Genomic DNA, 12,245 nt, shown 5'->3' with positions numbered 1-12,245 from the left:
ACATTACTGACAATGTTCCTAGTTATATAAACAAAAGAACCTACTTACTCTGGGAGAGGAGGAAAGAAGTTTGTGAATTCTTCACAGTGAAAAGAAGTTTGTGAATTGTGTAGCAATGAAGTTAATGATGTCATCAGAGCCTGAAACATGAGAATTTTTGCCTGGCCAAGAAGGGACAGACTTGGCAAGAAAGCCACATGAACAAAGACAGAGATGTGACAGTGTGCAGCTTGTTCAGGAAGCAATGAGTAGTCTCCTGTAACAGTATCCTAAAGTAGCAGAGTACATGATATGACCGAAAAGGTGGGGTGAGGCCAGATGGCAAACCCTTACACAGAAAGGAGCTGCAAAGTGACCAATTATTAGTAAGCTCTCTTATAATTCCTAAAGGAACTGACTTTCAGGAAGCTTTTAGGATAGTAAAGCAGTCTATGCTACCCTGTCATCAGATCTCATGCAGTGCTTAGGGTCAGTGGAAATTCAGTAGATGATGTGCTAAATGGGCACGTCCTATTAAATCGATGGATCAATAGGATATACTGTATAGCTGTTAAAAAGAATGCAGTACATCTAACATATTTGTAGAGATATAGAGAAAAAGATAACATTTTTAAGGGAAAAGAGCAAATTGCAGTATGTACGTGAGGGAGTATGTGGTGTATGTGTGTAATAATCCATTGTTGGGTTTTTAAAGTATGATATGCCTTGTGTGTACTAACAGACATATAGAAAATTGTGGGTTGCACAAGAACATGAGTAAAACGAGAAGATTAAAAAGAGGACTTTTTACTTTTCACCTTATTCCCCTCTTTAACTGTTTGGTTCTTTTTTTTTACCATGAACTTTTATTATCTTAAGAATCTAATTACTATTTTTAAAAAAAAGATTTAAATTTGGCCTAGAGTTTTGTTAGCCTTCCAAGTTAATAAAATCTTCTCTTTGAACATGGTCCACTCCTTCTTTCATTTTAACATCCTAAAGGAAGAGAAATGCCCTAGCTTTCCACCACATCAGATCCCCTGCTGACCTTTAGTAAACACTTCAGAAACTTAGATATCTGTGTGGCCCAAGCCCAGCTGCCCCTGGCCCAGCTTTTCCTTCTCCCCTAATCCTGTCTTAGAATCTGCATGTTGTAAGACCCATACTATTTTAGGGCTTTCTGTTCTGCCTTAACCATACCCTTCAGCCCACTTTAATGGAACTAAAGACTACAGGGGCTATGTAGTGACTGTTGACCTGCACTGAGGAGTGAAACAAATGAAAAGTTTCTGTCCTCCTGAAATAATAACTAATCAAGCTCTAGAACATGAGTATGAGAACTATGACCAGATGCTTCAGGGACAGGTCCCTGTCACTAATTTCCCTTATATAGCGTGTTACGACAAAAATGGGGTTTTCCAGTAATGATGTGTAGAAGGAGCAGTATCACCTTGGCCATTTCTAAACATATGGTTGATGGGAAAAGTTTAGGCAAAAGTCAGTGTGTAGAATTTCTCTGTTGCAAGGCAAAACTGCTTGATTAGTAAAAAGCACAGGGTAGAACATAAAGGGTAACTAAATGCCTGAAATTAATCCTTGTAAATCTGTATTCTAGTTAAAAGAGAGATTGTATTTTTATGTGAGCTCATCTTAAATTCAATTGCATATAAATGCAATTCAGTAATTAAACTGAATTAAATATCAGAGTGATAATTCAAAGAGTTGGTGACTTAGAAAATAAACTGATGGCCTTTCCTTGTTCTTGGAGATAGGAACACTGTTTCAGAAATCTCCAAAGCTCAGAAGGAACGTAAGAAAATACGGAGTTGTCTGTGGTGGGGCCCAAGGGGGAAGAAGCATAAAGTTTATAAGAATTTGCCTAAAGTACTTGCCATTGCTTGTAAACAAGAGACAGGACACATAGAGAAGAGTTCTGTCCACTGTTTGATTTGTTTTACTAAAAGCAAGCAAGCATTTAGTTTCTAAAATGTTCTTTGGCATTCTTTGGCTTATAGAAAGTAGCCATTTGTAAATTAAGGTGGAAAACCAAGTGAGGCCTAATAACCTTAACAAGTAATTGATGGGGTTATTTCTTGTGGAGATTAAAAGCTCTCCATTTAACAGATATGGAAACTGAAGTAGAGGAGGTAAAGGGTTGTGTTCAAGTCAATAGTAAATGAATGTGCCAAATTTTAGACCAGTATACTTCTGTTTGGGAGCCATTGTGCAGTGCCTCTCTGCCCTAGCATTGCTGAAAAGTATATATGGGAATCCTAATGGCAACTTTACTTATGAAAACAAAATATCATTAACAACCTGATGTCTAACTGTTACCTTAGAATACTTGGTAGCTATTAAAAATGATAATATAAATCTGTATTAATGTGAGAAATAGTCATGATATGCTAAGAAGCAGGTTACTAAATAGTATATACATTATGGTCTTGTTTTTATATAGAAAAAATTTGAAGTGTATAATGTATGTATTACATGCACAAGTATAGAAAAAATGCTAAAAGTGGTTTACCTGAATACTTTGAATTTTTTTTAATTTTTCTGTATTTTCTAGATTTAAAAGTATATGTTTTACAACAGTGGTTGGGAGGCTGGCAGTTAGGAAAGGGGAAGGAAGATGTTGCAAGGGTGTGTTAAGTAAGAATCCAATGATCTATGTAACCTACTCACTGGGAAACCCATTTCTATATGATTAAGTTAGCTATAATTTTCCTTGATGAGAATTCAGGAATTTTCTATGACTTTCACTTCTGATTTTTGTGACCCTCTTTTTTTTTTTTCAGTGACAGTGACAAGTAGCCAGAGTACTCCTGCCAAAGCACCCAGAGTAAAGAGCAGTCCATCCATTTCCTCCCCATCATCAGCAGCTTGTGCTCCAAGCTGTGCAGGAGACCTCCCTCTTCCTTCAAATACTCCCACATTCTCTATTAAAACCCCTCCTGCCAAAGCCCGGTCTCCCATCAGCAGAAGAGGCTCTGTCTCCTCTGGCTCTCCCAAGCCACCCTCATCTTTCAAGATGTCCATTAGAAACTGGATGACCCGAACACCATCCTCGTCACCACCTATCACTCCACCTGCTTCTGAGACCAAGATCACATCTCCAAGAAAAGCCCTCATTCCTGTGAGTCTGAAATCATCCCAAGCAGTGGCTTGCTCAGAGTCTAGAAACCGAGTAAAGAGGAGGCTAGACTCAAGTTGTCTGGAGAGTGTGAAACAGAAGTGTGTGAAGAGTTGCAACTGTGTGACTGAGCTTGATGACCCAGTTGAAAAGCTTCATTTGGATCTGTGCTGCCTTGCTGGTAACCAGGAAGACCTTGGTAAGGACTCTCTAGGTCCTACCAAACCAAGCAAGATTGAAGGAGCTAGTATGAGTATCTCAGAGCCTCCTTCTCCTGCCAGTCCTTATGCTTCAGAAAGCTGTGGAACACTACCTCTTCCTTTGGGATCTTGTGGAGAAGGGTCTGAGGTGGTAGGCAAAGAGAATAGCTCCCCAGAGAATAAAAACTGGTTATTGGCCATGGCAGCCAAACGGAAGGCTGAGAATTCATCTCCGCGAAGTCCATCCTCCCAGACCCCCAGTTCCAGGAGACAGAGCGGAAAGACTTCTCCAGGCCCGGTAAGTTGGCAGTGGTGGGAAGATGCATTTTCTAACTCATACGGGGCCAGTGAGAGGATACATTCCCTAACTTGAAGAGGTCAGACACAAATCCCTTCTCAGGAGTCAGGATGCTTTCTTTTCTTTTTTTTTAAGTAAATCTATTTATACCTAGGGTTGCCAAATTTAGCACATAAAAATTCAGGACAAATATTGCATGGGACTTATTTATACTAAAAATCCCTTATTTGTTTGAAATTCAAATGTAACTGGGTGTTGCTGTATTTTATTATCTAGCAACCCTATTTATTCCCATTAAATGCCTTCTGTCAAGGTCCAGGGGTGCCTCAGTGGCTCAGTCCATTAAGCTTCTGACTCTTGATTGCGGCTCAGGTCTTGATCCCAGGGTTGTGAGATCCAGCCCTCCTGGCTCCCAGCTGAGCAGGGAGTCTACTTCTCTCCCTCTGCCCCTACCCTCCCTCCCCACTCTCTCGGAGGGTGGGCGCTTTCACTCTCTCTCCCTCTCTTTCAAATAAATTAATTAATTAAAAAAAAAAAAAAAAACCTCTTGTCTAGGTCCATAGCCCTCAGCCCTCTTGCTTGATTCCTCAAAGCCTTCATCATCCTCTAGTATATCAATTCAAAGATACCTTCCCTCTTCTTTGTTTGATATAATTCCCTCCCCACCCCACCCCCACATTTTCTTTTTATTTTCTCCACCCCCCTGCCAAGCCCCTGGCCACCACTTTTTATAGATTCCCTCCCCTTTTTATGGATAAAGCTGACATTCGTGGGCAAGTTGCCAACATCCATAAATAGATTTCCAGTTTGTAATTACAGTTTGATTATTTAAAATACAGTGAAACTTAGATACTTACAAAGCAATTTAAATGAAGAATCCTTCCGGATTTTTATGATTTTCTCCAATCTTTTTTACAGTCATCTTGCTCACACCAATATTTTTGGCAATTCACCTATTATCTATACTTTTAAAACATTCAGCTTAGTTTCACTTACCTTTTTAGGACTCATTTCATTGACTAGCATAAATTTAAGTTAAATAATTTCAAAAACACGTACTGCTGGCAGAAAATAGGTTTGTGAACTTGGGAAAGCAAGTGACTCATTATTAATGGCGGAGGAAGTAGCTATGAGCGTTGGGTGAGTATGGGCACCAGTCAGAACTAAAAAGCTTCAGGTAATCAGTTTGCAAGTTAAGGTGGGATGGGTTAAGGAAGGTTCTGCTGTGCTTCATAGTAGCTCTTGCTCTGTGTTAAGGAGAAGGTGGTAGAATGATGAAAATCCACTCCAAGAATCTAAAAGGCAGAAACTGGATAACCTTAGGCCAGTTCTAGTTTAATAAGTGTTCATATCCCCCTCCTACTGTCATGAAGCCTATCCCATAATTAGAGGGAAAATAAACTAGAAATATTTTAAAGATTATTTCAAACACAAGCTCCAACCAAGACCTTGCTACAGAAAACGAAAAAAAAAAAATCAGCTATAATATAGGAATCTTTCCTTTCTTCTCAAAATTATCACTGTATCTGTTTTTTGCCCCTAACAAAAATTTTTTTCCCCCCAGAGAAACTGGTCTCAGCTGTGTGTTAGCAGAAAAATAATTTCAATGAAAAACTGTTTTCACTAATGTGTGAATTTTAAAGGCTTTTAAAAATAGTGTGCTGGTCCCATATATTTCTGGTTTTATAATTTCAGTCTTTGAAGCTAAAGTTTCTTTAAAAGAATTTTCTGCTTTATGTGCATGATGATGTAGATTCCTTCAGAAGAGGGTAGCGGCTGCCATTTGAATCGCTATCTCATTTGTAAATTTGGGAGAGTGATTTACTAATTTGTTTCAAGAAGAAGGATTATTTTAACCTTTCGTTCCTCTAGGAGGTTTAACTGGTAAATATTTTCTGTTCACATGAAAAATCTATCCCTTCCATCCTTGAATACTGTCTATTCAATTTTTATTAAATTCAGTACAAATCAGCCAGAAGACACATTGCCATCAAAATATTTGGGACTGAAAGCTGACTGACTAAATAATCAAATTTCTAGGCATTGCAATTTAAAATACCCTTTAGTGCTAACTTGCTGAAGTTAACAGCTGAACTTTATCTTAGAAAATCTCTGAAATCTAAACTTTCTTTTTCTAGGTTACTATTACTCCCAGCTCCATGAGGAAAATCTGTACATACTTCCATAGAAAATCCCAAGACGACTACTGCAGTCCTGAACAATCAACAGAATTGTAGATTCTAATCTGAGTGAGTTAACTGAACTTTGGCCCATTAAAACAAGACAAAAAATACAACAGAGTGATTCTATAACTCTAATCTTTAAGAAAGCTACCATTTTTTTCATTTTCAGAGAAAATCCTTTCAACTCTGGTTCTACCATAGCTTATATGCAGCTTCCTTGGGATGAATGCTGTGTTTAATTCCATAAAGTAAGTTTATCACTCTGTAACTTTTTGAATGAGTAGTCTTCACTTTTTAAATTATGCCTCTTCTCTACAATAATGACATCCCAGCTCATAGAGGCAAAAAGCAAGACTTGTCTCTTATTAGTCTGAGACTGTGGGTGCACAGTGGAAAATATCTGCTGGTCACAGCAGGAGGCCTGTCTGTGAAGGCTGGTTGCTGAAGAAGTCTTCTGCTGGAGACCTCTGGATCTGTGCTGCCTCAAACAAATATAATTTCATTTAAAATTTATATAATCTTTTCACTACACTTTTGGGAGCTTTTTTTGTTTTTTTAGTATATGTAAAAATGTGATGTTCAGATAAGTGCATTTATCTTGATTCAGTGTTCAGTGTTAAAATACAGTCTCTTAAGTTAAAATCATCTTTTTTTTAAGAGCAGTGATAAATGTCAGCTCTTTGGAGAAACTAGGAGAACAACACTAGAAACCTTTACTTATCTTTTTTCCCCCAAATATGTCTCCCATATGAGACTTAAGGTCCTTCTATTTTTATTAAGCAATTTACTATGGTACCAATCCAACATCGTGTTCTATAAGAGGTTACAATTTTTGCCATTTACTAGACAAAGATATTTATAAAATCAATAGTCATACATTAAAGTTGGGGTTTGAATTCAACTTGAATTCAGTTCTCTAGGGGCTGCAACTTTTTAAAAATATGTCATCAATTTAAGAAAAAGTAATGATTTCTTACTGGTACTTTTATTAAAAGAACATAGCTCTGAACTGAAAATCCAGAACCTAAAAAACAATTTTTGGCTTTAACTGGAATTTTTGGATTCTCTTCATATACATAAAAAACAGTAACCCTCTAGTATAGCCCTGAGCTGAAAAGTCATGGAAATTTCTCTAAATAATATAGAAGGTGTTTAGATTGATTCTAAGTTAATAATGTGCAAAATATTTTGAACATCTTCCCTTTAATCAGCAATCACATATCAATCATCTTGAACTGTTGTTTTCTGTTTTTCCCCTTTATAACCTCAGAGACACAAGCTCCATGTACCTTCTATGTACTGTGTCCTTGGAAGGGGATCCCCTAACAATCATGACACTTGATTCATTTTATCCATATCCCTAACAAATATGTAGATTTTATTCATATTTTTGTCAAAATTTAAAAATCTGTTCTTAATGACAAATTTTAATTCCTTTGATTCCTGTAAGTTAAGCTTGTACCAACAAGAACTACATATGTGAATTAAACATGGATTCTCCGTGGTTTTATGCAAGGAGAAAAATAAAGAGAAGCCTCAGAATTGCTGTTTTTGAAACAAAGCACTCCATAGCATTAACTGAATATTTAGAAACTCTACTTATAATTAGTGTTTGATTTTTTAATGTTAGGTTATGGAAAGGTGTTATTTATGACCATATCTGCTAATAATGCTACCTATCTCTTGCTTTGAAAGCCAGTGGGGGTGGGGGGTAGGATAACTAAAGTAGATGATTATATTCTTTGTATCCTTGAACATTTCCTAACAGCTCTACCGAGTAAAATTGGGGTAAATGTGGCTGACAGAAACTGTGCTGAGAGTCTCCTGGCTGTAACACATCCCACTTGGAAAACTAGTACTTCAAATGGGTACCAAAGGTCAAATGTAATGAGATAATAATTATTCCTGCCTCTGTCAGTGTCAGACTTTGAGCTGATCCTGAATAATAAAGCCTTTTACCTTATCTGATATCCTTTTCTGAGCTTTTTGCATTAACCTAGAAGCAGTCTACACAAAAGAGCTCTAGTAGTAATCAAGAATCCCTTCTACTTGTTCATTGAATAAAATTTGTTTATTCCCAAGGATACGATCTAGTTCAAGCTGAAAGAGGTTTTAATAAAATGTGTCTTGCTTGGTCAGACCTTGAGTGTGTAAGATGGCTTGGATTACTTGATGAAGTAGGGTGGAGTGATGCACTTCTTTTTCTAAACAAGTATTTCCAGCCCAAGCTTTTCCATTTGAATACACCCCAAGCATTATTGCTACAGTGCTGTATTAGAGTTTCCTTTGGCTGTTTCAACACAGGCCCTTAATTTACTTTTGTGAGGGTTGACTAATTAGTCCTTTAAAATGTTTCCTTTAATCTGGGCTGCACATTTAAATGATGATAAATCAAGACCATCTGTAGCTACCCCTGTTGGACTGGCAGAGAGCGAGTTCAGCTCACCACCCCAACCCCAGCCCTAATAGCTTAAAACTTCACTAAGACTTTTGGAACATCCTGTATAGGAATCACTTTTTAAATCCTCAACTGTGCAATATGGATGCCTGGAGGTAACTTTTTAAAGTGTGTGTGTGTGTGTATGTGTGTGTGTGTGTGTGTGTGTTGCTTTAACCCCCAGCCTATGGTCATGATCTTGTATAGGTCACATATCAGGGCAACATGTGCTTTTTGAGAGCCTATCATAGCAGATAAACTGCTGCTCTCAGGTCTGTTTTTCTGCTTTTCCTAGTCCCAAGAGGGTCTGGACTTTCTTTCACACTGCTCTTAAAGCAAAGGCCAGGTAGTCTCATAGAATCAGTTCCACAACTAAGTAGCATGCACAACATTTTACAGATGTGCATCAGAAGAGAGACTGAGTGAGAATGCCATGCTGGGGAAACTGAGTTGTCCTCCTTATGGCAATTAAAGGGATGAATGTAGGCCCAGTGAGCTCTTGCTCATCAAGTCTCACTACTTCTCAACAGGTCTTCATAGGAGATTCTTTGGCTGCCCCAGGTTTGGATCAAGCCACATCATGAAATAACCAGTCATTAAATTCTTGGGAATTATGGAAAACCCTGCTTTATGCGTTAGCTCTTTAGATACTGGTTGAAAGTTATAGGGAGGCCAAACACTACATTGGACATGAGGTGAGTCTAATGTTTCATTAGATTTGATGCTAGGAATACAAGCCCAGCTTGTTATAAGGGATCCATTTTGTTGTCTAAAGTGGTAGAAAAACCTGTTTTATTTCTGAGCTATGTTTGAGTGCCTGCTAAAAAACACGAGGGTCATTAGGGAATGATGTAGGGTAAAGTCAGCCTTTTCAAAAATCACCTGAGCATATTAAGCAGCTTGTTCAGATCTGTAGGCTTACAGCAAGTACATAGTACACAAATAAGTATTATATTATTAAAGCAATCCCCAACGCTTATCCCTCCCATTTCCCGGCTAGCCAAGAAAGAGGATTTCAAGGATATATAACCAGGTTCTTTATTTTAAATTTCAAAGGTTTAGTATTCCATTTATACTTCATTTCTCTTTAATTTCCTTAACTTGCCACATGCCCCTTCCTGTTTTGACATTCTAAATAATTTGTATTCAAGTCATTTTGTGGACTATGAATAGCACATTTCAAAATGCCTTTGATTGGAAGGCTTTCAATTCAGTCAGCATTTTATTCATCACCTGGGTGCCAAGCCCTGTGTGAGGCACCTGGACTGGAGAGTTCTTCTCTTTATTTTTTTGTTGTCAGAGGAGTCACTTTATCTATGGCACGTCAGTGGGTGAAGTCAGCATTTGAGAGAAACAGGCAAAGATCAGATTTTCAAGTCCTTTGAGTGAAGTTGTTTGTGAGCAGCTATTAATGTAGCAAGTGCTGTCTAGATGCAATGCAGACTCTTCCCTCCAGGAACTTCATTCAGCAGCTGCTTAGAGCACCTGAACTTTTCAAAGTAAAATGCTTTTCTCATGCATGTTTTTATTATGTTCTTTACAATATTATGAATAATAGTTAAAAGCATGATGTCTATAGCCAAACTGCCTAGCTTTGAATCCAAGCCCTAGCTGTGTGACCTTGGGCAAATTCCTTAACCTCTCTGTGAATCAGTTTTCTCGTTTATAAAATGGGATTGTGTGGTTATCACACAAATATAGCTCTTAGGACAGTGCCTGGCACACAGTAGCTAACGTTTGTTGAACAATTACTGTTAGCTATTAGTCTCAAGATCGGGAGAGAAGGGATTCTATCCTTATTTGATAAATGGGCATAAAGGTTTAACTTTTCAGTTCTAACTCATTCCTGTTCATTCCTGTTCCATAGAACCATGGTCCTCAAAGGTATGGGAACTAAATAAAAATCACCTGAGAAGCTTTTTTTTTTTTCCAATGTTGCCTGAGTCTCCCATTCCTAGCGCTTTTCAAAAGGAGCAAGTAGACCTCTAGAAAAACAAAACGAAAACAAAAGCAACTCAGGTTCCGCAGGTGTTTGAGATTCATGATTCCTACCTACCAAGTACACATTAAAATTACAGAGGTTATTTCATATGTGGTCTCAGCCAGTGTTCAAAGAGGTTATAATTTGCAAATCTGTTCCCTGGACTCCTAAGCAAGCCAAAGTGATTGCTCTCATAGAACCCACCTCCCATTTCCTGACCACTGCCCCCAGCTCTGCTACACTGTTTAGCATGTGTTCACCTTTGGGGAGGAAGCTGCAGCTGGCTGGCCGTTAGTGCCAATTCTTGATCACTTGTTAGACTATTGTGTTCCATGGCCAGTGAGTAGGCACATAAGAGATGAAGCTCAAAGCAGGCCATGTTCCTCTCTTAGTAGCTCTGATTTTGTAGGATGCAAGGTTCAAACATTTGGTTGAGGAGTAATGTGTAGACTCTAGATTCTTTTTTCTCACTTAATGAGATTCTTCCCTGGGCTGCTTTTTGATGCCAGTAATACCTGTTGCCAGTGTCACATCAGTGCCAAAATACCAGCCATGGAGGTTTCTTTGACATTATGGTGGACAAACCCAGCACTGGGGTTTCACTTAGCATCTGAGCACCAAATTATGCTGCCACTGCTACTGTTAAAGACCCTGGTTTCCAAATTTCCAGGAACTTACAAAATGTGGTGTTCTCTGATTAGGAGCTGGCATCTGCACCTCTGTAAACAGATAGTCCCCCCATGCTCAGCCCCCTTCGTGGGTTGGTGCCAAAACTATCAGTTCAAATGAAGATGTTAAGGGCTGCTTTTTGTTTCCCTGTTATCAGCCTACTCACTTTCTAAGTCATAGTGTGAAAGTACAGTAATTATACAAATCAGCCCTTCCCCCAGCAATATACTACCAGATAGTATATGTTACTGAAACAGTGAACTATAAATAAATCATCTGGCCTTGCTGTGTTGACATGAAGTTAACAAATATTGTCACACCACATCATTCAATAATCGTTCAGAACCATTCTTCCCCTTTTTCTCTTCCACCTTTTTTCCATAACCTACCATGCACTCACAATTTTCCATGAATTATTTAATAAGCATAATAGAGTTTATTAAGTGTAACTGTGAAATAACAGTGGTACAGGAACTGAAATAATTAAAATTAAAATCCAGTAGGCATTGTTGTCTCTGTAATGGGTCGTTATTTGGCCCACCAGTTAATGTCAAGTTGGAAATGCTGCTTCCTCAAAGGCCCTATTGAATTTAGATAGCTTTATGTAGGAGTAAGAGACTCAGAGTCCAAAAATCAGTATCTTCACAAGGGTTGACTAGGAAACAATCTGAAGTGAACATTAATAACTTCAGGGTAGGGGTAGGAAGGAGGGTGGTTATGCTAAACATTTCTCAGCTCCCTAATTAGGCAATTAGGTATTGGCCTTGAAGTGTTGAATCTGTAATTAAGTTTCTAGCTTTGGAAGACTATATCCTAAAACCAAGAGATGTAAGCGACGAAGTCTAGAATTATACATGGAGAGTCGGGAGGATAAGGAAAATCAGAATGTGGTTTTTTGATGATTAAGAATGGTTTCTGTTACAGCCAACTGTCCTGTAAAATAAATTTCACAAAGAGAGGATGCCGTTTAGAGCAGCTTGTTGATTTGAGTTATCCTATAGTGTCCTCTTGCCCTCCTGTTTACTTTGTCAGTATTTCTAGTCCCATTCATTTTCTCCTTTTTCATGTTATGTTGCCCACTGAACTCAGTTGAATAGTAATTAAAGCCAGTTGTGGATTTGATTCCCAAATGGGCCAATTCACTTCACTCTGTTCATGGCCCTTAGCAGCCTCCCACTTACCTATCCTAGCCATCTGCTCCAGAAGGAGGAGTGGAGGGGTGCCTGGGGGGTTCAGGCGTTGGGCGTCTGCCTCCAGCTCAGGTCATGGTCCCAGGGTCCTGGGATCGAGCCCTACGTTGGCCTACCTGCTCAGCGGGAAGCCTGCTTCTCCCACTCCCACTCCCCCTGCTTGTGTTCCCTCTCT

At 38.6% G+C, this 12,245-nt stretch overlaps 1 protein-coding gene across 6 annotated transcripts in view; it reads left to right on the top strand.

Annotated features, from left to right (window-relative positions):
• DTL (denticleless E3 ubiquitin protein ligase adapter) overlaps positions 1–12,245 on the top strand; it is a 75,882-nt gene that overhangs the window by 34,551 nt on the left and 29,086 nt on the right. For 2 of the 6 annotated variants that reach the window (XM_006743927.3, XM_081824837.1), the window contains 2 exons: positions 2,778–3,610; positions 5,749–7,761. In XM_006743927.3, the coding sequence (XP_006743990.2) occupies positions 2,778–3,610; positions 5,749–5,847 (932 nt within the window). In that variant the 3' untranslated portion in view covers positions 5,848–7,761. Of the gene's footprint in view, positions 1–2,777; positions 3,611–5,748; positions 7,762–12,245 lie in introns of those variants that run through there. The other 4 variants (XR_014146476.1, XR_004079024.2, XM_006743928.3 and 1 more) reach the window with 4 other exon arrangements.

Source organism: Leptonychotes weddellii, chromosome 6 (assembly GCF_054177405.1).
Source record: "Leptonychotes weddellii isolate Sample4059 chromosome 6, ASM5417740v2, whole genome shotgun sequence".
Classification (NCBI taxonomy): Eukaryota; Metazoa; Chordata; class Mammalia; order Carnivora; family Phocidae; genus Leptonychotes; species Leptonychotes weddellii.
This window is presented reverse-complemented; position numbering and strand designations above follow the sequence as displayed.